The sequence below is a fragment of the Erinaceus europaeus genome, chromosome 7 (genome assembly GCF_950295315.1).
Source record: "Erinaceus europaeus chromosome 7, mEriEur2.1, whole genome shotgun sequence".
Lineage (NCBI taxonomy): Eukaryota > Metazoa > Chordata > Mammalia > Eulipotyphla > Erinaceidae > Erinaceus > Erinaceus europaeus.
In genome coordinates, this window is record NC_080168.1 from 21355505 (window position 1) to 21382028 (window position 26524).

Here is a 26524-nt window from a genome sequence, read left to right on the forward strand (position 1 = left end):
TATATTAATTTATTTATTTTTCCCTTTTGTTTCCCTTTTTATTATCGTTGTAGTTATTACTGTTATTGTAAGTGATGTCATCGTTGTTAGATAGGACAGAGAGGAATGGAGAGAGGAGAGGAAAGTGACTCCGCTGTAGGTGGGGAGCCGCGGGCTTGAACCGGGATCCTTAAGCCAGTCCTTGTACTTCACATCACGTGCGCTGCGCTACCACCTGACTCCCACCACTGTTCTTTTAACTAGTGGTCAGAGAATATTCTTTTCTGCCAAGCTCTATTTGGATATTTATGACATAAATTAAGGACCATGTAAAATTATCAACTTAAAAATTAGCACTTAATGTCACTATGAAAAAAAAAGTCTGATAACCTTGTTAGTATCAGACCAAATGATTTTGCAGCCCATATAAATTTCATCCCTGCTTAACATTAAATGTTGTAGTTCTATCCTGTCATTGTCAATCTCTGAATTAGATCCCTGACCACTGACAACTTAGCTCTTTGACTACTTGCATAATCAATTTCATATATTTTAAGATATTTTGTTCAAATAAACTGTAATGGCAGTTCCTAATTGAAACCCTGAAGGCTTTCATGGTTTTTCTCTAAATGAAGATAATAGAATACCACAAAAATTCATTAAACGACTACTGTTAGATTACAAACGCAGACAACTCATAGAAATATATTGCTTCCCCACTTCTATCTGACTTTTAGACAGAATACATATACTAATTCTCAAACAAATAGACTAATATTTAACTGTTCCCTGAATAAAGTGAGCAAATCATCTTGGAAAAATATACATATTCATATTAGGACTGAAGTGAAAAACATAATAGAGCCTTATTTTGGATATATTCTCCCCTCAAAGATCAGGGACAAGACGGGCACCCACTCTCAACATTCTTTATTTACTTGTCATCTTTGCTACAAATATCAGACAAAAAAAAACAAACACATAATTAGAGATAATCTGAACATCTAAAAAAAAAAAAAAACAAGCCTTTTCACAATAGCATCAAAAACAATAAAATACCTGAAAGCAAATTTAAAGAAACGAAACGAAGAATCTGGAAACTATAGCAAATTGAAGAAAGAAAGTGAAGAAACAAACAATGAAATGTTTCTTGTATTTATGTATAAGAAAACTAACACATAAAATGTTTATACTTGTATCTATAGAATCGATGCAATCTGTATCAAAATAAAAATGGGACTCTTCAAAGAAACAGAAAAACAAACCAGTATAGAACCTGAAATGATTTCAAATGGGCAAATCTTGAGAAGAACTGAGCTGATTGCAAAATAAAATACAATGCGATTATAATTAAGAAAACACAGTGGTACCAGGATATGTATTTATATTTTTTCCACGAAAAATGAGAGTTCAGAAGTAATCTCCCACATAAATACCTAACAGATACTTGAAAGAGAAACCCAAATGTCTCAGTAGAGGAAAGATGATCTCTTTGGTAAATTGAAAAAAAGGATAACAACATGCAAGAAAAATAAAACTGAAAGAGCATTCTTGGAAGGGTATATGGTTCTAAGGGGAACTCAAATGTGGGGAAGAAGGACCCCTAAGGGAGAGTTGAGGATCTAAGTTCCTATGTGGAACAAGAGGATGATCTGGTTGAGGGTGAAATGTACTGATACCTATTTTGGGAACAAGTACCCTTGAGACAACAGTCCTGTAAACCAACATTTCCTCATTAAAGTGATACTGGAGCTGGGGGTGGGGGGAGCCCTACCTTACACTATTCACAAAAAGTAACTCAAAAAGAACAAGAGATTTAATATAAAACCTGAAATGATAAAACTCCTAATAGGGGTTAAGGTCCTTGACATTTGTCTTGTCAGTGATATTTTGGATATGAAAGTAAAAGCATAAAAAGAAAAGTACCATGTAAAACTTATGAACAAAAAAGATTTTGTATAACAAAAAGATCATCAACAAAATTAGAAGGTGATCTGTACACTGATAGAAAGTATTTGAAAGGCGGCCAGCGCACCAGCACAAGGCACAAAGTGCAAGGACCAGCTCAGGGATCCTGGTTCCAGCCCCAGGCTCCCCACCTGTGGGGAGATGGGGTATCGTCGCTTTTCAAGCAGTGAAGCAAGTCTACAGGTGTTTTTCTCCCCCTCGCTGACTTCCCCACCTCTCTCGATTTCTCTCTGTCATATCCAACAACAACAACAGCAATAACAATAACAACAAAATGGAAAAAAATGGCCGCCAGGAATAGCAGATTTGTAGTGCAGGCACAGAGCCCCAGCCATAACTCTGGAGGCAATAAAAAAAAAAAGAGAGAAAAATATATATATTTGAAAATCACAATTCAAATACTATTCAATGACAAAAATTAGCAAACCAGTTCAATTATGAACAAAAGAACTAAACAGACATTTTCTCAAAGAATATACTGAAATTCCCAGAAGGTATATGAAAAGACACTCATGTTACTAGTCATATTAGAAAGCGTAAATAAAAAATCTAATGAGGTATATCATCTCATATCCAGTAAAGTTACTATAAGTTACTATAAGTAAGAAAACAACTGATAGATAGCAGAGTTTGACTGCCACTGTAGAAAACAGTAGGGAGGTTACTCCAGAAATTAAATACTGAATTACAAATCCACTTTGGGTTATGTAGACAAAAGGAATGAACACAGGATTCCAAAGAGATATTAGCAATCCTGCATTCAGTGCAGCATTCACAATATCAAAGTCGTGAAAATAATTTAAGTTTTTAAATGAATAAAACTTTTGTGTATGAGCCACAAAATTTGTATATATTATATAATACCTGTGTATACAGATATATAAAATGGAATATATATTGATCTATAATGAAATACTGAGTTGCCAGAAAAATCATGATGTATTTTTTCTATGCAAAAATGTGTCTTGTCTTTTCTTTCTTTCTCTCTCTCTCTCTCTCTTTCTTTCTTTCTTTCTTTCTTTCTTTCTTTCTTTCTTTCTTTCTTTCTTTCTCTCTCTCTTTGCCTCCAAGGTTAACGCTGGGGCTCAATGCCTACACTACAAATCCACTGCCCCTGAAAGCCAATTTCCCCCTTTTTGTTGTCCTCATTCTTAATGCTGCTGTTGGATAGGACAGAGAGAAATCAAGAGAGGAGGGGAAGAGAAAGATAAGACACCTGCAGACACGCTTCACCTCTTGTGAAGCAACCCCCCACATGTGTGGAGCCAGGCACTCAAACCACCACATGAGCTTACCCTGCTGTGCTACCGCCCAGCACCCATGTGTGTCATAACTCATCTAACCCACTATTTGATCTTGAGGACATTCTGCCATGTAAATCATTATGCTAATGAGATAAATCATACCTGAAAAAGATAAATATTTTATGATTTCACTAAATTGAGGTGATGATGGTCAAAAATAACAAACTTGCCGGAGGAAAAGAAAATTAACGAGAAATAGTAAAAAGATGATTATTTGGTAAAGGTATAAGAACTCACTTCATTCTATAACACTTTTATAAGCTCTAATTTTCACATTATGATGTAGATATCAAGTTAAATATTTCAATGCAGCACTAAAAGAAAATGTACTAAAGATAAATATGCAATGTACTTGTGCTATATTTTAGTAAGTGTTTTGTTACATAAAAAGCCAATCCTGAATTTCTAGTGTAGTCTTACAAACCAAAAGCACTCAGTGAGTAAATCAACAAATAGTTGAAATATGGCTTACTATAAGCACACCTGGCGCAAAGTGCAAGGACCAACATAAGGATCCCTATTCGAGACCCCAGCTCCCCACCTGCAGGGGAGTCGCTTCACAGGCAGTGAAGCAGATCTGCAGGTGTCTGTCTTTCACTCCCATTCTCTCTGTCATCCCCTTCTCTCTCCATTTCTCTCTGTGCTATCCAACAATGAACGACATCAAGAACAACAACAATAAAACAAGGGCAATAAAATGGAATAAATAAATAAATAAATATTGAAAAAAATATGGCTTACTAGCTTAAAGGGAATGTGAATGCTATTAGAAGATGAAAGTCTTCTCAATGATGATCACCATAGCCCATTATTATTTTGAATATTTTATTTGTTCACTGAACTAATAACCTCTGCAGAGAACAAGAACTAATTTGTTGACTGTAAGAGATATCCACCTCCATTGTTTGTGTATATCTGATGTTAAAATTCAAGACTATAGGATAAGAGGGGTACAGCTCCACACAATCCCCACCACCAGATCTCCATATCCCATCCCATCCCCTGATATTTTTTCCTATCCCATGGTTTTGTCAGTGTTTCCTTTTTATAAATAAAAATTCAAGACCAACTGAGGCGTAGCAAAGTTTATGATGACAAAAAGGGAAAAATCTCTCCTGATGACAGATTACAGGCATGGAGAAGTTAAATGGGTCATGTGACTAGAAATGAGGGTCTACTTTAAATATCATACATCTCTAAATTAGTACTAACAATATAAGAGTAGTAAAGTACTAATCTTAACATCACAAAAATTATCAAAGACAGTATAATCTCAAAGTGCTTACGCTATATTTTTTTCAAATATCATATTAAATTTGTATGCATTTCTCTGAGGAAAAAAGTTATTGATTTCAGCTACTTATATTTATATGTATTTAGATTATTTGAAATGATAAAAATCTATTACTGTTATAGAATTACTACTAGAAGTTATTATATCAAATATTTTCATATTTTTCAGTCAGTGAATGCTAGATATTTTAAGACTAAAATGAAATGACTACTTACGAGATTTCTGTGTAATTTTTATCATAAGAAACTAAACTATTCACAGGTTTTATGTGATTTTCCTTCTCCCTTATTTTTATCTGCTCAAATATTTTAATGTCAGTTTTCTATAGTCACTACAAAATAACTTTTTAAAATACCTTATTTATTCATTCATTGGATATAGACAGAGAAAAATTGAGAGAGGAGAGCTAGAGAGAGAGGAAAAGAGAGACCTGCAGTGCTGCTTTAACACTTGTGAGGCTTCACCCCTGCAAAGGAGGCCTGGGGGCTTGAACCCAAGCCTGTGTGCATGGTAGCATGTGTGCTCAATTAAGTGCACCACCACCTGACTCCCCAGAAGATTTTTTCATTATCAAACTGTCTTCAAAGAACAGTTACTCAGATAAAAGAAGACTCCTAAAGAAAAGGCACCCTTTCTTAAAGACTAAGAAACATCTACACTGTGAGGAATAAATAGAAATAGCGTTATCTTGGAATTAGTTATTTTGAGAAAAAAAAAAAAGTATGGATAGGAGAAAAGTGAGCAGGAGAGCATGCGTGGCCATGATTAAGTTGGTACAGGTGGCAGAGTGATTCATACAAGTAGCATGAAGTAGCATTCAAGTAGCAAGAAGACCTATATATTCCATCTACAAAGTGAGGGGTGTGAAATATACAATATCAATTTTTTATTCCACTAAAATACTGACACTGTATGAGTCCCTACATCTGAAACTCTGAGTTATGTATGAAGTAATGAGAAAAAAGAAATGGCATACCTTTATATTCTCTTTCATCTTTGCCTTGTATTTGCTTTGTTCCTTGGCTTCACGGAGACTTCTTTGAGTAGGACCTTCTGATGCATTTCCTCTTTCACACTTAGAAGAAACTACAAGATAACACAATAAGTTCTTATTTATACTGTTTGTAAGAAGTATAACTTTAGCTTAAGTATAAAGCCAAACTCATCATGACACATGTATTTTTTTTTTATTTTTGTGGTTATTATTGTTGTTAATGATGTCGTCGTTCTTGGATAGGACAGAGAGAAATGGAGAGAGGAGGGGAAGACAGAGAGGGGGAGAGAAAGACAGACACCTGCAGAACTGCTTCCCCACCCGTGAAGCAACCCCCCTGCAGGTGTGGAGTCAGCGGGTTGAATAGGGATCCTTATGCCAGTCCTTGCCCTTTGCACCATGTGCTTTTAGCCTGCTGCGCTGCCGCCTGACCCCCCCCCACACACACACTTGTATTTTTTAAAGTATTAAACTAATAACAGTGAAATCATTCCAACATATTTTATGTTGATATCTTAAATACTTTCACTGAAGTGAAAAAGGGCAGTACTTCAAGTTGACAAAAATGGTATGATGATGAGTCAGATTGCATAATAATCAATCTGTAATTATATATGATTTCCTATTACCATGAGGTTCACATCCATATAAAGTTGAAAAGCAGTATCAAAAGAGAGAATGGTGAGCATAAAGAAATTTCCCAAAGACAATGGATAATAAATAGTACATTCTTTAAAATTCCAGAAATAAAATATTACACACTATGCTTCTTTATTTTGGAAGAAAAGGCAGAATGAAAATTGTAGTGCAAAATTCCAATAATTATAATGCTGATCTCCTAACTCCTTGGACACAAATAAGTCACAAATAGATCATCTGAGGGGAGAAAAAGTGATGGAAAATACCCCTTTCATTTTCACATATACTACTCACTGTATTTCTAAACAGAGGGCTGATTTCAAATGTCTATTAAAGTTATAATCATTAACTCTAAATTAACTGACTATTCTAAACAATAATAAGCATTAAAGACAGAAACAGAAATTCTCCTGTCATAGTTTACTCATATTCTTCTCTAAAATTAATCTATATTGGGCCAACAAAACAGATCACCTAGGAGGTGACCTGTTTTTGCCATGCACAAGCCAATTTATTTTTATTTATTTATTTTATTTATTTATTTTGCATACAGGGTTATTGCTGGGGCTCAGTGCCTGCACCATGAATCCACTGCTTCCGGAGGCCATTTTTCCCCCTTTTGTTGCCCTTGTTGTTGTGGTTATCCTTGTTGACGTCCTTCATTGTTGGATAGAACAGAGAGAAACCGAGAGAGGAGGGGAAGACAGAAAAGGAAAGAGAAAGATAGACACCTGCAGTCCTGCTTCACCACCTGTGAAGTGACTCTCCTGCAGGTGGGGAGCCAAGGGCTGAAATCAGGATCCTTATGCTGGTCCTGTGCTTTGTGCCACGTGTGCTTAACCCGCTGTGCCATGGTCCCACCCCTGCACAAGCCAATTCTAAGCATGGCACCAACCACACTCTCCTACTGTCTCTACTTCTCTCCTTTTATCTGAAACTTTTAGTTCAGAGTGGTGGAGCTCTGCAACAACAAAAGAAATGAAATTTAAAAAAATAATTTCTAAAGTAGCATATCTTATTTCCTTTTTTATGATCCTTTTAATTTTATTTTAAAAAATCAGCATTTACTCACCTTTAAATATCCCTATAATTTTGAATTCTATAGGATGAGAAATCACTAAAGTGTAAAAATCAAATTGGAGCTTTATCACATTTAACTTGTACCTTTAACATGAGGAGCATGGTAACTATGCCCAATTTCCATATGCCTCAATGTTGCTTGAAGTACAGAAATCTAAAAATTAAATTCAGATATACAGGTTGACTCAAAAAGGTTAAATAATACGCATTGGTTAAATTCTTACTACAAGTTATCCAAATATTAATTGCACTTGTATTAAAATCCATGTATTTAAAAATTAAACACCACTTGTTAAGAAAAGAAAATGTTAATGCCCCAGACAATTTGTTTTATTTATTTATTTATTTATTTATTTATTTATTTATTTACTGCGTTCAGGGTTATTACTGGGGCTCGGTGTCTGCACTACAAGTCCACTGCTCCTGGAGGCTATTTTTCCCATTTTTGTTGCCCTTGTTGTTGTGCTTGTTATAGTTATTATTGTCATAGCTGTTGTTGTTGGATAGGACAGAGAGAAATGGAGAGAGGAGGGGAAGACAGAGAGGAGGAAAGAAAAACAAACACCTGAAGACCTGCTTCACCACTTATGAAGTGACCACCTGCAGGTAGGATGCCAGGGGCTCGAAACCAGATCCTTACGTCAGTCCTTGCCCTTTGTGCCATGTGCGCTTAACCCACTGCGCTACTGCCCGACTCCCCACCCCAGACAATTATTAAGTATCTCTTATGGGTAGGCTTCTGAGTTATTTATTTCACATAGTCACCTACATCAAGAACACTGGTTATACATTTTATACAATAATGATTCAGCTTTCAATAATGAGTGAGGTTTATCCTCTGCTAAAATTTTTTCATAACAGTTTAGCCTATTTTCATATCCATAAAACAAAGATACTAGTTGAGAAATACCACATGTAAAGATCTGATATCCTTAAAATTCTTATCTCACTTTCTACTCACAGATAGTCTTTGTTTCATTGTGTTTTATAATTAGGAACATTTATTACTTTGGCAACACACCATTTCCCATATTTCCTGAAAAATATACTTAAATAACATATTCAACCTTTAAAATAATTTGCTTTATCTCTTGTATATGATCATGCTATCATAAAATACCATGACCAAGTAGCAATATATCTTCATTAACAGAGAATTTCAAACAATGCGACCTATTTTGGAAAGACAGAGACAGAAGCACAGAGGCAAAAGGAATGAAAGATTCCACAGCACCAAAGCTTCCTTCAATTAAGTCAAGGCCAAACTCAAACCTGGGTCATGTACATGGCAATGAAGTACACTGCCTGTGGATTATTGTTTCTAAAAATAACTAGGTAAAAAAATGTGTTTTTTTCTACTTTTAATAGAAATGTTGATAAAATGTTAAATGATGACAAAATGTTAAATACATTACTTACCTGGAACAATTTTAGACTTCCATAAAAGTTGCAAATACAATACAAAGAATTTCTATATATTCTGCACCCTGCTTTCACGTTAACATCCTCTATTACTATGGTATATTTGTTACAGGTAACACTGATATATCATTATTTAATTAGCAAATGTCCACATTTTGTTCTAGTTTCATTAATGTGTTTCTAATATCATTTTTCTGCTTCAGAATCCCATCCAAAATACTATTTAAATGTAGTCATTATGTCTTTTTACACTTCCCCTAATTCTGCTAATATTGGCAATTTTTAAGACTATAGCTTATTTACAATATTTCAGAATGTTTACAGATAAGATGTGGGGTATGATATTTTCCCATAATTCAACTGTAGTTAATGGATTTTGGAGAAGCAGATCACAAAGCGTGTCATATGAAAAGCATATCTATCAATCTGTTAAATGTTTATCCTAACCTTGATCACTTACCTAAAAAATAAGTACTAATTTTTCTCTGTGTAATTACATTTTTCCCATTTCCAGTGAATTTTGGAAGCAATGTATAATAAACCCAATCAATACTTAAGAGTCAAGGTGGTAAATTAAACTTCCTTAAGAGAAGGAGACATCTAATTTGGAATTTTTCTTTATAAAAGATAGTTGTCTCCTCCACTATTTATGAACTCAGTTAATTTGTTTATAGCATTATGAACTCAAAAAGTATTTACTTTTAAATAAAATCAAATGCTACAGCATTTTGTTGTTCAAGTTTTTTTCAAATTTGACTGGCTGGAGTTCTTTCAGATTAATTCCCGTAATAAATCCATCTAGTTTTTTTTTTTTATGTTTGACTACTAAATGTTGATGAGTCTTAACCATATCACTTAACTGCCATATCTGACCAAGTATATTTAAAATAAAATAAAAACTCGGGTACTCCCTTCTTTGCCATCAATAGAGTCAAACAATGAGTCCCTTCTAACACATAATAATTATTACCATAGTCTGAAGCCCCTAGTCACAATATAAGTTCCAAATCAGTTCACTGTCCTTATTCTTACAAGGCATTTTGGATCTACAATGTAGGCATGTGCTGCTCTCCCCAGAGAAAACTCAATTATGTAAGCTATAAATGCTTTCATAAACTCTTATTTTGTATCTGTTATCCTCAGTGTGAAGCTAAATTTGGTTGGCTTTACTATTGGAGCTACCCACAATTCTTTTGTCCCTGCACTTAGAGATAACTAGCCCAGCAGTGCACTAACCTTGTAAATATGACCCTAGATTTCAGTCCAAACACCACATGAGAGCTTCAAAAATGGTGAGGCAATACTGTGGTGTCTCTCCCTTTCCTTTCTCTCTCTTCCTTTCTCTCTAAAATACAGAATGACAAGTTGGGCTGGTGAGTTCACTCAGTATTTATATCATGTATGCCCATGGTCCTAAATTCATTTCCAATGTGCCACATTAAAAAAAAAAGTCAGTTGTTCCTTACTGTAATTTATTGTTTTACTGATTTATTTCTTCTGCTTTAATTTTCTTCCTTAGTTCCCTTCTTTTTACTTTTGAAAATTCCCAAACTTTATAGCAAAAAATTGTCCAAATGTTTCATGTTCATCTTATATTTTCAGCCAACATCTACCACTTCTCAGAGAAATCCTGCATTTTTTAAATTAAAGAACAATTTTACATTCACTACACCAAGATGTAGAATTGTGCTTATTATCTAGAAACTGGGGAGGAGTTTAGATTAAAATAAACATGCATGCACATGCACACAATGAGAAGCAGAGGGGTGACTCACCTGGTAAAGTACACACAATATCACCTGTGAGGACCCTACTTCAAGCTATCAATCCCCACTTAGAGATGGAAAGATTCACAAGCAGTCGAACAGTCCTTCAAGTGTCATTTCCCTCCCTTCTCTCTCTCTCTCTGTGTGTGTGTGTGTGTGTGTGTGTGTGTGTGTGTGTGTGTGTGTATGTATGTCTTAACCTCTATCAAAAGAAAGGAAAAGTAAAAATAAGTTTCCAGGAGTCATGTAGGCCCCAAGACTTAGAATAATCCTGATGGCAAAAATAAATAAATGAATAAAACTTTTGATAGTTTTGACACAATACCACAAAATATAAATTAATATCAAACACATTTTTCTATTATGTATAACTCAGACATACAAAAATTTTAATTAAAGAAAAAAGAAGCACTGAGACAAATAGTGCTTTGAATTCTAGTAGCTATGAATCCCATTCAAGACAAAACAAGTGAAAAACATGCCTTAACAATAAAATACTTGGAGGAAGAATATAATCACTATGAAGTTTTCGTAGCTAAAGAACATTTAGACAAAAATGAAAATCTCCAGAGAACAATTGAAGAGTGTTGAATACAGTTATAGTTTACTGCTACATATTTTAATGTGCACCATTTAATTTTTTAATTCAGTGTCAGAGATTCATTACTGTCCTTAAACCAATGCAAAAAATCTTCTGAAAAACTGGAAAAAAAAAAGTCAATAACAAAAATGACTGAAAATCAAGGCAGGGATTAAATTTGTTAGTCACCTAAGTATAAATTACAGGGACTGTTTATACATCATTCCATAAAGCTTTACAACAATACTAGTAAACTGTATGTTTTAGTTAATAATAATCTTTATAGTTTTTAAAAGATACAAGTGTTTCTAAATGTATGATCACACATGAATCTTTATTACACCATGGAAATTGGAGGAAATCTGTTTAAATTTATCTCAAAATCAAAACATAAATTTTTTTTTCTTTTCTTTTTTTTTTCTTTTCCAGAGCACTGCTCAGTTCTGGTTTATAATGGTGTGAGGGATTGAAGCTGGGACATGGTAGCCTCAGGCATGACAGTCTGTTTGCATAACTAATATGCCATCTTACCTGCATAAAACCAATATTTCTATTTTTTAAGTAAAAGGTTAAAATTAATTTTGAACTAACTTATTATTTCTTTACCTGCCCAACTGCTTTGTCTCTTTCCAAGGAGGTCAGCATTTTCTGCTTCAATAAAGTGTTGTGTTTCTCATGTAACACTCTTATTGTTGGTTCATATGAGGCATAATGTAATTTCAACCTATGAAAAACAAAAGACCAATCACATCTTAAAGGGCAATTGAGTTAAATCAGTGACTTCCATATAACATCTGAACCTTTTTCCCCTGTTGGATAAAAATAAAAACTATTTAAAGGTCAACACAACAGAGGCCAGAACTACCTGAAGTACTATATGTTATGTAACTTCCCTGAAAAGGGGCAGGAGTGGAAAAATCACATTTCTTTTGAGCTGATTATTTCTTTATTTCCTACTACCACCTTTTGTTGCACTCAAGTATGTACTCAAAATAATGCTATTATTCAGGAGTCGGGCTGTAGCGCAACGGGTTAAGTGCAGGTGGCGCAAAGCGCAAGGACTGGCTTAAGGATGCTGGTTGGAGCCCTGGCTCCCCACCTGCAGGGGAGTCTCTTCACAAGTGGTGAAGCAGGTCTGCAGGTGTCTATCGTTCTCTCCCCCTCTCTGTCTTCCCCTCCTCTCTCCATTTCTCTCTGTCCTATCCAACAATGACGACAACAACAATAACTACAACAATAAAAAACAAAAGGGAATAAATAAATAAAAATTTAAAAAAGAATGCTATTATTCACTGTGAGAAAAAATTCAGCTTCTTTAATCACTTTTTTGTTATCTGAGAGAAAAGAGAAAAAAAAGAACACTCAGAAGTAATAATAGGTGTAGGTGTGGTTTAGAAGGGAAGTGAAGACAAGGTGGTAGAAAAAAAATGGGAAAAATAGATAGATAGATAGATAGATAGATAGATAGACAGACAGACAGACAGATAGACAGACAGACAGACAGAAAGACAAACAAAGACAGAGAGACAGATAGTTATACAGTCAACCCATGCCTTTAGTCGGGGAGTCCTGAGATTTACAAACAGACAAAATGAGCCTAGACCTCGAATAAATCCCTCTCTCCTTTGTTACTTGTAATCTCTATCAGGAACAACACAATAAACCCCTTTGTGGGCCCCCATAGGACCTTGCCCTCAACATGGATCAACTAAGGTAGAGAATATTTCATCCTCCAAAGGGATGAACAACATACTCTATCTTCCACCTGAGAAAGATGGGTCCTAACATTGGGGCAGCTTGGAACATTCCTACTCATGACCACAGAATGTGAGCTCAGATCTACAGGGATGTAGAGGTCACAGGCTCTTAAGCTGAATATGGGCCCTAGATCAGATCAAATTGATGGGGTTTACAGTCAACAATATTTATACACCTTTCCCATATTTGGAGCTACTCTCTTCCCTGATCCAGCTTTCTGGTCCTTTTCTAGCCATGATCATCTCCCCAGACAATAACTTGGATCAGGTGTCAGACTCAGGAAAAGAAAGAAAGAAAGAAAGAAAGAAAGAAAGAAAGAAAGAAAGAAAGAAAGAAGGAAGGAAGGAAGGAAGGAAGGAAGGAAGGAAGGAAGGAAGGAAGGAAGGAAGGAAAGAAAGAAGGAGGGAGGGAGGGAGGGAGGGAGGGAGGGAGGGAGGAAGGAAGGAAGGAAGGAAGGAAGGAAGGAAGGAAGGAAGGAAGGAAAAAAAACAGTAATATAGTCCTGGGCTCTCTGGAATATAACTAAAATAGGCCTACTAACTATCTACAAAATGGAGACCCCCAAATCTTCATCTGCACTATTCCAGCCTTTAGGTTCATGATTAGTCAACAATTTGTTTGGTTTTATATGTTAACTCTTCTTTCAGCCACCAGGTTCCAGACGGTACTGTGCTGCCAACTGGACTTCCCTGGGCAGAGGATCCCACCAATGTGTCCTGGACCCCCATTTCCCCAGAACCCCGCCTCATTAGGAAAAGAGAGAGACAGGCTGGGAGTATGGAACAACCTGTCAACACCCATGTTCAGCGAGGAAGCAATTACAGAAGCCAGACCTTCCACCTTCTGCACCCCATAATGTCCTTTGGTCCATGCTCGCAGAGGGATAAAGAATAGGAAAGCTACCAGGGGAGCGGATAGGATGCAGCATTCTGGTGGTGGGAATTGTGTGGATTTGTACCGCTCTTATCCTATGGTTTTTGTCTTTTTCATTTTTATAAATAAAAATTATATAAAAAAATAATAAAGTCAACCCATATCTTTGACCTTGAGAGAACTACTGCAATTCCCAATGGAGAGCATGACACAGAACTCTGGTGGTGGAAATATTATAGAATTATATGATAATAGCTTATAATTTTATAAATCAATATTAAGTCACAAAGAAAAATAAAATAAAAATTGAAAAACAAAATATACAGATCTTAACTTTATATAATAATTTTCAGAAATATGAAATAAATAGCCTATATTACTATAGATTACAACATCTAACATCTCAGTAGATTCTAGAACCTCATCTACTTGAAATTATACAATATGATCCCCTTTTTAGTATGGCTTTTTTTGTACTAGAGATAAATTACCTGGGAGAGCACCTGCCTTGCCATGTGTGTGGCTCCTGTTCAAATCCTAAAGACAGCTCCTTTACTATAGTGTTTCTCCTCTTCATCTTTTTCTTTCTGTCTGTCTTTTTATCTGTCTGTAAAAGTCAGCCCACAGCAGTGAAATCACACATAAATGAGACCCAGTTGACACCAATGAAAAGAAAAGAAAAGAAAAGAAAAGAAAAGAAAAGAAAAGAAAAGAAAAGGAACCAGCTTCCTTCACCCAGCATATTAGAAATTCTTCCCTGTGGTTGGGTGCATTAGTAAGTCCTTGTTTGTTTTTTTATATATATAATACACACACAATTATATTTAAATTATACAAATTATATATCCACTATCCCACTGGTGGTAAACTGAGTGATACTCAGTTTGATCCTATTGTACATAAACTTGCTGTGAATATTCTTATACGAGTTATATATTTTTTGCTATATATCTTATTCCTCTTACAAAAAATAACTAGGAGCTGAATCGCTAAGTTTTAATTTATATTTATATTAGCAAAATATGATAGTGCTGGTTATTCTACCTCTTTGCCAACATTCAGGAATGATTAGTGTATTCAGGATCTATATAAATTTTATTGTCAATTTTGTTAGCTATATTATACTTTTTTTTAAATTTTATGTATTTTTGTTGCCCTTGTTGTTTTATTGTTGTAGTTATTATTGATGTCGTTGTTGTTGGATAGGACAGAGAGAAATGGAGAGAGGAGGGGAAGACAGAAAGGGGGAGAGAAAGACAGACACCTGTAGAACTGCTTCACTGCCTGTCTGCAGGTGGGGAGCCAGGGGTTCGAACCAGAATCCTGACGCCGGTCCTTGAGCTTAGCGCCACCTGCGCTTAACCCGCTGCGCTACAGCCCGACTCCCTATATTATACTTTTTAAGCAGCAATATAATTATGTTGCTATTTTTCATGTTTGTGCCTTTATTAGTTTATTCATTACTGATCTTATTTTTTTATTTATTTTATTTTCTTAGTATTTAAGTTTCTCCTTTTGAGATTATATAGTGCAAGAATAGAGCAATGGTTTAATTTTTCTTATTTTGCAACAAAAAAATTTGGAGCTACCAATTTCACTATCGCTATGGCCTTGATACATACCATAAATATATTTTCAGTAATTCATTTCAAAGTATTTCCTTTGGGGTTTTAGAAGTGTGTTATCCAATTTGTTTGGCTTCGTATGTTAACTCTCTTTTCAGTCACCAGGTTCCAGAAGCCATCAGGATGCTGGCCAGGCTTCCCTGGATTGAAGACCCCACCAATATGTCCTGGAGCTCAGCTTCCCCAGAGCCCCACCCTACTAGGGAAAGAGAGGGGCAGACTGGGAATATGGACCGACCAGTCAACATCCATGTTCAGCGGGGAAGCAATTACAGAAGCCAGACCTTCTACCTTCTGCAACCCACAATGACCCTGGGTCCATGCTCCCAGAGGGATAGAAAATGGGAAAGCTATCAGGGGAGGGGGTGGGATATGGAGATTGGGTGGTGGGAATTCTGTGGAGTTGTACCCCTCCTACCCTATGGTTTTGTTAATTAATCCTTTCTTAAATAAAAAAAAATTAAAAAAAAGAAGTGTGTTATCATTGCTGAATATTTGAGGATTTTTCCAAAGAGTTTTTTTTTAATTTAAATTCTAAGTAAATATTTAATTGTATCTGTTTGATGTCTAAGAATATATTTTAAGATACATTTTTTATCTTTTTTTTTTTTCCCTCCAGGGTTATTGCTGGGCTCGGTGCCTGCACCATGAATCCACCGCTCCTGGAGGCCATTTTTCCCCCTTTTTGTTGCCCTAGTTGTTGCAGCCTCGTTGCGGTTATTATTGCCATTGTTGGCGTTGCTTTGTTGTTGGATAGGACAGAGAGAAATGGAGAGAGGAGGGGAAGACAGAGAGAGAGGGGAGAGAAAGATAGACACCTGCAGACCTGCTTCACCGCTGTGAAGCGACTCCCCTGCAGGTGGGGAGCCGGGGGCTGGAACCGGGATCCTTACGCCGGTCTTTTAATATATATTTGGGGTTTAAGAATATATATACTTTTTAATTTTTATTTTATTTTCCCTTTTGTTGCCCTTGTTTTTTTATTGTTGTTGTAGTTATTATTGTTGTTGTTATTGATGTCATTGTTGTTGGATAGGACAGACAGAAATGGAGAGAGGAGGGGAAGACAGAGAGGGAGAAAGATAGACACCTACAGACTTACTTCACTGCTTGTGAAGCTACTCCTCTGCAGGTGGGGAGCTGAGGGCTCAAACCGGGATCCTTATGCTGGTAAGAATATATTTATGAATAAAAATTTAAAAAGTATTTTTCATGAAATCAATTTCTGAAATTTACAGAAATATGTTTTTCCGGGAGTCCAGCGGTAGCGCAGCGGGTTAAGTGCATGTGGCGCAAAGTGCAAGGACCAGCGGAAGGATCCCGGTTCGAGACCCCGGCTCCCCACCTGCAGAGCAGTCGCTTCACAAGCAGTGAAGTAGGTCTGCAGGTATCTATCTTAATCTCTCCCCGTCTTCCCCTCCTCTCTCCATTTCTCTCTGTCTTATCCAACAACGATGACATCAATAACAACAATAATAACTACAGCAATAATAAAAAGACAAGTGCAACAAAATGGAAAATAAATAAATAAAAATTAAAAAAAAAGAAATATCTGTTTTTCCTTTTCACCTTTTTTGTTCTTTTTTCTGCTACTAGGGTCATCACTTAGGCAATTGAGGTGCCTGTACTTTTCCATTCTTCTAGGTGGCCATTCGTTCCTTTTCCTGTCTATCTCTTCCTTCCTTTCTTTTTATATAGGGTGAGAGACAGAAAGAGAGAGCTAGAGAGAAAGAGAGAGAGTAGAGACAGCTACAGCACTGCACTGTGGCTCATAAAGCTTCCCCTCTGCAAGTGGGAAACTGGACTCTTGATCCTCACTCCTCACACACAATATGTGGGCTCTACCGGTAAGCCGTCACCTGGTCACTCTCCTTCCTATCCTATCAGACTTCGTACTTTGAAGGTCTTACATTAGAATTATGCTTATTTAACACTATAACTTGAAGATTTTTTTAATTTATTTTTGTCTTATTAGGAAAGTGATGCTTTATCAGCCAGTTATCACTTGAGCACAATTATTCATCTTTCCCTAACAACTGTCCACTTACAACTCCCACCACCAGCCCTGGCACCTGCCACCATTGATTCTTTTTATGAGTTCATGAAAGAGCCTCTTTTTCTCTGGATATCAGGATGCTCCCAAGAACACTAGTACTGTAGTGCTTCTCAGTACCTATGAGTCTAAGAAAGCTCGAACAGTCCAGCTGTGCTGCAAACTTATGCTGTGGTTTATTCTTACAAAAATAAAAGCTATTCCTCCTGAGCGCTCCCAAGTTCCTCCCCTCCAAGTGCTTGATAAGGGAAGGAAGAGACTATACATTCAACCTGGTGAGTTCTTCAATTGTACACTTCTCCTCAGGATTATTTTGGTTATTCTTGGGCATTTCTCAATTAAATTCCAGGATCAGCTCTTCAACCTCCCTCTGTACACACAGACTAAAAAATTCAACCTGGTTTTGGAAGGGACAATGTTCAATGAGTATAAGGCCCCTGCTGACTACACAAAGTACAATCTGAAAATTACCTAAATTTTACACTAATGGCAGAAAATTAAATTAGTACAGCTCCTATGGAAAATAGTATGGAGAATTCTGAAAACATCAAAAATCAACCTATCATAAGATATAGCAATTCCTGTCCTATGTATCTATCCAAAGAACACAAAAACACCTATCTGAAAAGATGTTTGCACACCTATGCTCATGGCAGTGCTGTATGAGCAAACATTTAGAAAAAACCCGTGTCCAGCAACAAATGAATAATTAAAGAACTTGTAAAGAACCTGAGGCATACACACAAACACACACACACACACACACACACACACAGTGGAGTATGACACAACTATATGAAACAATGACACAGTCTCCTTTGCATGGATGGAACTAGAGGGAATCATGTTGATTAAGATAAACTAAGAGTCGAATGACAGGTATCTATAAAACAAAGCAAAGATAATACAACATATAGTATATCACAGCAGATTCAGAGACTCAGAAGGTGAAAGAGGCTAAGCATCTAAATCCACAAGATGATGCTTGTGAAATATACTGATACCTATCTCAGGAAAACTCTTAATAGCTTCCTCTTCAAAGTAGTGTTGTGCAGGCCTACTGAGCCGGAGGTCTAGTAGAAAACATTTCCTATATGTGTGAGGCCCCAACACAGCATGACCTCAGAGACACAGTGGGTTTGACGATTCTCTCTGCTTCGTTCTCTTATTTTCTACATATTTGTTTGTTTACTTATGATGAGAGGAGAGGCCTGAACCAGAACACAATTCTGGGGTCCAAGGAATGGAACTCGAGACCTTAAGCTTGTAAGTCCTGTGCTCTACAGCTGTGCCACTGGGGTACTCTTCTTCTTTCCCCTCTGCCTCTCTTGTATGTTCTCTTTTTCATAACTATAAATCTTTTCCAAAACACATTTAAAAAAATAAATGGCGTTTCATTCATGCAGAGGGTAAATATTAGAACTATCAGAAAAACTCTTAAGTTCCAATAGGTTTTTATGTTTTAAAGAGTATGTTGATTCTGAAATCCCATGATTGTCTCTAATTATGAAACTATAGCCATAATAACCTGCAAAAGACAACCACTATTATTTTAATGAGGCAATTATTATCACTCCTAAACTAAAAAGCCCAGTACAGATGTCACTATCCAAATGTATTTAATGTTATGTAAATTAATTAAACTTAAATTCATAAGCGAATTAACTAGTAGTACTAGTAACACTGTAAGTACCTAAGAGCACATGTGAAAGTGATTATTGTTTGGAATATGCAAATACAACATATTGATAACATCACAAAAAGTTGATTGCATAGCAAGACCCTAAAAAAAAAAAGGACCATTCTAGCTAAGGATTATAAATTCTTGTGGTATTTGTTTACTGTTTTTGTGGTTACTGTTTTATTTTGACAGAGGAATGGATAGAGAAGGGAAGAATCAATCTAAATAATAGCTTTAGAATAATTTCTAAAAGCCTTAGCATTAAGTAAGTTACTCTGCATATCCTCTCCCCTTGTTAAGCCATATCTGCACTTTGCACTCTCTATACTTCATACAACTAGTGATCATGCCATGTTCCTTTGTGACTTGGTGCTTCTGCACAGGATCCACCATCTTCCCAGGGCATACTTGATGTCACAGTTAACATATAATTTAGAATGATATATCTCTGGAAATAGGTTGCTGGAGCCTATTCCTCTGATTGGTTTAGAGTGAACAGCTTCTTAGCTAGCAAAAATGGAGTGTATTTCAGTCCAAGACACCCATGGCACACATCCCAATAGTATGTGGGTATTGGGACAACAGTCTAAGTTCATTCATCCTTGTCTTTCAGTAACATTGTAGTGTTTGTTACACAACAGATTCTCAGTAAATGATGAATGAATAACTTTATTTGAAACCTTCTACCACGGTCAAGTTGTTTAATACTAAGTAGAGAACTTTTTAAAGAATCATGCCAATAAATAGTAGTTGCCTACCCTTTGAGGTCACTGATTAATTTGTTTTTTTCCTGGACAATTCGCTTGTGGTGCATTCGATGATAATCACGCTCTTTCTGAGTTTTCAGCAAATCTTCTCTAGCCTTGCTGAAAAAAATTATAGTAACAACAACTTTAAAAATCACTGTTAGAAATATATAGGCATCAATTAAAATCCAGCAATTCAAAAGTTAATTGAAAATGACACCTTTCTTGGCAAAATGTGGAAATGTACCCTTGTGACAATAATGCTGTAAATCAACATTCCCTCAGTAATGGGACACTGAAGTTGAAAAAAGGACAAAGACATTTTGTTATAATTCTTGTTGAAGAACTACAACCAACATAATATATCTGGGAGCATGATAAGAATGAGCCAAAGTTGGTACAAAGTGCAAAGACCTCTGTAAGGACCCCGGTTCCAGCCCCAGGCTCCCCACCTGCAGGGGAGTCACTTCACAAGCAGTGAAGCAGGTCTGCAGGTGTCTATCTTTCTCTCCCCCTCTTTGTCTTCCCCTCCTCTCTTCATTTCTCTCTGTCCTATACAACAACAATGACATCAATAATAACTACAACAATAAGGGCAACAAAATGGAATAAATAAATATTTAAAAATCTTTTTAAAAAATGAACCAAAGTCCATAAATTTTAAAATGCCATTATTTCACATTTCACTTAAGAGAAATTAAAGGCATGCTTTCAAAATAGCTCTTAATCTATTCTATTCTAAATAATTTGGTCACAAATTGAAAGATACGTGAAACAGAATAATTTTAACTAATTGTAACTATCTAATTAACTAATTACAACTATCTAATTCTGGTGGCTAGCAAAATAGCACAACTGGTATATAAGGCTTGCATGCCTGGGACTCCCAGTTCTGACACTAGTGGTACATATACTGAAGTGGTACTCTCATTTCTAGCTCTCTCTCACTCGCTTTCTCTCTCAACAATCTCATATGAAATAAACAATACATTTTAAATATTTAATTATATTTAATTTGAAAATACAGAGATAAATTGAGAGAAGAGTGGGAGTTACAGGGAAAGGGAAAGAAATTCATCTGCAGGGAGTTAGCAGTAGTGCAGCGGGTTAAGCTTACATGGCTAAAAAGACAAGGGCCAGTGTAAGGATCCGGGTCCAGCCCTGGCTCCCCACCTGCAGGGGAGTCACTTCACAGGAGGTGAAACAGATCTGTAGGTGTTTGTCTTTCTCTCCCCCTCTGTCTTCCTCTCTTCTCTCCATTTCTCTCTGTCCTATCTCACAACGACGACATCAATATAAACAATAATAACTGCAACAATAAAAAAGAAAACAAGGGGAACAAAAGGGAAAATAAATAAATTATTTTTTAAAAAGTCATCTGCAGCATTCATGAAGCTTAACCTCATGAAGGTGAAGACCAGGGTCTTGAACCCATATCCTTACACATGATAATATGTGCTGGGTGAGCCAGTATTCAGTCCCAATATATTTCTAATCCAAAATCTTGGGGGTGTTTTGTTTGTTTTGTTTTGTTTTGTTTTGTTTTGTTTTGTTTTTGCCTCCAACGTTATTGCTGGAGTTCAATGCCTGCACCACAAATCCACTGCTCCTGGAGCCATTTTTTCCCATTTTTGTTGCCCTTGTTATAGTTGTCACTGCTGCTGCTGTTGTTGGATAGGACAGAGAGAAATGGAGAGGGGGGAAGACAGAGGGAGGGAGAAAAAGATAGATACCTGCAGATCTGCTTCACCGCCTGTGAAGTGATCTCCTCCTCCTGCAGCTGGTGAGCCGAGGGCTCAAACCTGGATCCTTCCTCTGGTCCTCGCACCATGTGCACTCAAACCAGTCGTGCTGGTGCCTGACCCCTCTAAGCCTAATTCTGCACTTGAAAGCATCATATTGAGTGAGACAAACCAGACAGAGAAAGACTAGTTCTGAATGATCTCATTTATAGGTGGAATTTAAGAATAAAGGACAGTAAGGAAGTACTTAAGGTGAAACTTGAACTTGGTGTGACAAACTGTACCAAAGCAAAAAAAAAAAAAAAAAAAACAACTCTGGGGAAGGAGGAAAAGGAACAGGATGAAAGACATTGGGGTACTGTTGTGTCTCCTAGATACCAATCAGTGGGAAATCAGAGGTTGTGCCTATGTGTTAAAGACTATACTTGTAAACCATTAACCCTCCAAAAAAAATTTAAGAAAAGAAAGAGGAAGGAAGAGGAAGAGAAGAAGAGGAAAGTGAAGAAGAGGAGGAGGAGGAGGAGAAGGAGAAGAAAGTAATGTCTGGGGTGGAGTACACAGATCTAACAGGACTGGTGCACCTGCAAAGGGTCCCAGGTGTGGTAAGTACACATTAAGTGTGGAGGGGCTTAGAGCCTGGTAGCCTGGTGCAGGGGTCCCTGGGTAGAAGATGACCTGGAGGTGCATAGACAGGACTAGCAGAATTTTTATTACTATTATATGAAAAATACAGTGTCTATATATGGTTACATAAAGCTAAGATACTTGAATCCACATGTATAATCAGTTGAGGCAAAATCAATATTTAAATGCCATGGTTTCTACTCAAGAAACTGATAAACTCCTTTTTCTTTTTCTTCGCTTTTTTTACATTTTACTCAGAAGAAGATACGGATAGAATCTTCACCAAAGAGACTCAAAATGCCAACAGATATGTGAAAAAATGCTCAAGTCACTGACTATAAGAGGTCAGTAAAGGAAGAAAAAAAAAAGAAAGAAAAAGAAGTATGATTTTGCTAACATTTTCTTAAAACCACCCGAATTCCTAGTCATTTAGCAAAAAGTCATGTAAAGAAGTGTAAGTAATGTCATGCACATGAAAACATTCAATGAAGGGCCTCTGAAATAGTTCACCTGGACAGTTTGCCTCTTTGCCATGTACATGGCACAGGCTGGCATCCAGCCATACCACACTGAAGGAAGCTTTAGTGCTGTGATCTCTTTCACTTTATCTATCTACCTCTGTGTGTGTGTCTCTGTGTGTGTGTCTGTGTGTGTGTATGCTTTTGAAAATACTCAATGAATGTTACAATCATCAGCACTGAATTCTTAATTATTTTACTAATCTTAAATATTTAGTACAGTAGAAGAGTTAGATTCAAATCTTCTAATATTTTCATATCCCAACCTAAAACAGAGCCATGCAGGTAAGTACATAAAGATATATAATGAATAAACACGTCACAATTTAAGATTACTAGTAATGCCTCTTCATTGTTCATGAAGCTTTCCCTCTTTATAAAACAAATTTTAGTCAATTGTGTTTTGCTTGTTTATTTTTCCAGAGCACAGTCAACTCTGGATTATATTAGTGCTGTGAATTTAACTTGTGTCAGGAACGAAAGTCTCTCTGTATAATGGTTATACTATTTTCCTAGTCACAAAATTTAAACTTTTGGGGGATGGGTGGTGGTGTACCTGGTTGAGTGTGTATGTTACCATGCGCAAGGTTCCAGCCCCCAGACTCCACCTACAGGGGGAAAGCTTCATGAGTGGAAACAGTGTTGCAGGTGTCTGTCTCTCTTCCTCTCTATCACCCCCTTCCCTCTCGATTTCTGGCTGTCTCTATCCAATAAACATAATAGAGATAATTGAAAAAAATTAAGGAAAAATCAAACATTTTAAAGCATCTATTTTAAGTCTACTAAATTCCCGTACTTTCAGTAACTTGATAAAATATTGTGTATTTTTCTGAAAGATAGACACACAGTAGGCTAAACAATATGTAGTAAAACAATGCTGCAAACTTTCGTAAGCAGAATCATAAATGCAGTATTGAACCCTCTCGCTTCTTAAATATACATTTAAAAATCTATTTGTACTCATCTGCAAAAAAGAAGCATAGGAATTGATTCAAGTACTAGACCTTAAAGTTTTCTGACCATTAAATTGGTTTTCAGAGACTTGCTTTCTGTTTGCACAAATGAAGTCTACTCAGTAAAACAATTTAAAGTCATTTCATGGTGCTGCTTCCCCTATTATGACCTTTACGATGCCTATATGCTAAGTAAAAAGAAAAGAAAATACCAAAACTAAAGCTTATGACATTCACATAGAAAATTAACATTCTAATCTCTCATTTTCTTATTACATTAGAATTGCATCTACATGTTTAAAAAAACACCTTTATATTAAGAAGACTCACACTGTGTTTTAAAAACTTTGAGACATACAATTAATTTTTACAATTAATTAATGAATTTCAGCCCCCAGGTTCCAGATGCCATCAGGATGCTGCCCAGGCTTCCCTGGACTGAAGACCCCACCAATATGTCCTGGAGCTCCGCTTCCCCAGAGACCCACCCTACTAGGGAAAGAGAGGGGCAGACTGGGAGTATGGACCAACCAGTCAACCTCCATGTTCAGCGGGGAAGCAATTACAGAAGCCAGACCTTCCACCTTCTGCAACCCACAATGACCCTGGGTCCATGCTCCCAGAGGGATAAAGAATGGGAAAGCTATCAGGGTAGGGGATGGGATATGGAGATTGGGTGGTGGGAATTGTGTAGAGTTGTATCCCTTCTACCCTATGGTTTTGTTAATTTATCCTTTCTTAAATAAAAAATAAATTAAAAAAAAAACCTTTATATTTACACAGACATCAAAAAGACATTCTAGTTCAAGGACTATAAAGTAAGAGTTGGTGAAACACTATTTAAACTTTTATGGCACAAAGAACATGCTTTGTACATGCTTTTTCTTAAAAGAGATATATTCAGAATAACTAACTTAACTGTTTCAAAGAACCAGAATGTCAAAATCTACGTGAAATATAAGATACTAAAATAATTACATTTTTCATATAATAAAAGTATTATTCCACAAATTCCATGTTTTTCAAATTGTTGTTTGAGGTAATCCAGGCTTACAAAACCACACATTTTAGTAGTATAATTTTACATATCATTAAAATAAATTACTATATCATACCAAAGTACCAATATCTTTCTATCAAGTCCAGTATTCCCCCTTGACCCTTGTAATCAATCCTCTCTCCCAGGCCCTTGGGTAAACTCAGTTCTGCAATCTAAAGGTTGGTTTTTATTGACATTGCTTGTTTATTCCTTCCGTTATTTTGTTCCTCTCCCACCTCTGGCACCGTTATGATGCAAATGTTGCTTCTGCAGATGTTGTCCCACAGCCATTTGGGTTCTGCTTCTTTCTTTTTTTCTTCCTTTCTTTGCTTCTCTTTCTTTTTGCTAGATTTTCCCTATGTTTTCTTTCATCCTACCCTCCAGTATACTACTTTGATGCTCAGCTTCTGACTCTTTGCTGGTGGACACCTCTACAGTAGTTTATTTTAGTGCAACTGCTGTCCTCTTAATCTTTCTGATTTCTATTCTGACTCCTCCAATACTTTCTATGACCTTTTTGAAGTTTTCTTCCATTGAATGTCTCATTTTGGTAAACATCATTAGAGTCATAGTTGTGATGTCCTTCGTAGGAAATGACACAGGTCTACTGAATTTGGGATATTTTTCCAGTTGTCATGGTTAAGTAATTTCTTTCATCTTATTGCAGTTTTGCTTTTTAAGGGCCGGGGCTTGGGTGTTTGAACTAAGATATTAACTAGAAGTCCAGGGTTACCAGTGCTTAGCAGCCAGTAAGAGGCCAAATGGAAGAGGTTTGGTTCTTAAATCTTATCTCTCTTGAGTCTCAATCTAGGTAGTGACACTCATACATATTCATGGCCTGGTAGGGAAGATTCTGAGCCAGGAATTGGGTCTCTTACCATAGAAACTGAATTCTAATTTAGTGGTATTCACTTGAATTCCAGCAAGCTCCCTTGGATAGTCAGAAAGAGTTGTAGTCATAAGTCAACTTCTATGTAAGGATTTTAATATACTGTTCCTGTTGTTGCAGAGTTGTAAAAATAGGATTGGGTTGCCAATACTACAGCACAGCTTGACCCCATTTTGCCAGACCAGAGTCCTTTACCTTACACATCACAGCCATTTGCAGTTTTCAAAGGGTGTTTTTAGCTTCTTCAGAGAAAGCACTTGTCTATACCCTACTGCCCATATGTTGAATTTTTTTCCTCTTGAGTATAAAAATTGTTTATATTCATATTTTTCTTTGTCGATGATGAAGAAAGAAGAGATCTGCAGACTTTCTGTGGTCATCTTGAATACAAAATTTCCATGTTTTGAAATGAAAAATGTGATTTAAATATGTGCTAAAATGTTTTAACTGAATGTCCACAGTAAAAGTAAATTTACTAAAGTGATATATAAATATTTAATGATAATGTAATAGTATGTCTATTGATTTTTTTTAGTGTAATTTGACAAAAGGAGATATATAAGCATTTTCTTGTTTAACTTTATCAATGATAGTGGGCTATCTTTTTCATGTACTTTTCTAATATTCAGTCCTAAATCTGAATTTAAGTAGTTTCTAGAGTTGGGCAATGATGCACTTGATCATGTTACTATGCACAAAGGCATGAGCTCAAGCCCCTGGACCCTACCTGAAGAGGGGGAAGTTTCACAAGAAGTGAGGCAAGTGCTGCAGGCATTTCTTTCTCTACCATTCCATTCCCCCATTTCTGTCTCATGTCCCCCTCAATCTGCCTCTCTAAAAAAAAAAAGTTAAATTAAAATTTAAAAAAGACTTCTTATTAAAAAAGTAATTTCTCATACAATACTACAAAAATAGCAAATGCTACATTAACTTCAAAAATATATAGTTTAACCCATTAGTATAAGAATAATAGATTTGTAAAATGGGATTCACCTTG

At 36.2% G+C, this 26524-nt stretch overlaps 1 protein-coding gene across 4 annotated transcripts in view; it reads right to left on the minus strand.

Annotated features, from left to right (window-relative positions):
* SPAG16 (sperm associated antigen 16) overlaps nucleotides 1-26524 on the minus strand; it is a 1038313-nt gene that overhangs the window by 975681 nt on the left and 36108 nt on the right. For 3 of the 4 annotated variants that reach the window (XM_060193956.1, XM_060193954.1, XM_060193957.1), the window contains exons 6-9: nucleotides 19775-19882; nucleotides 11633-11750; nucleotides 7343-7412; nucleotides 5522-5631 (exon numbers count right to left, since the gene is read on the minus strand). In XM_060193956.1, coding sequence (XP_060049939.1) covers nucleotides 5522-5631; nucleotides 7343-7412; nucleotides 11633-11750; nucleotides 19775-19882 — 406 coding nt within the window. The remainder of the gene's footprint in view (nucleotides 1-5521; nucleotides 5632-7342; nucleotides 7413-11632; nucleotides 11751-19774; nucleotides 19883-26524) is intronic. The other variant, XM_060193955.1, reaches the window with a different exon arrangement.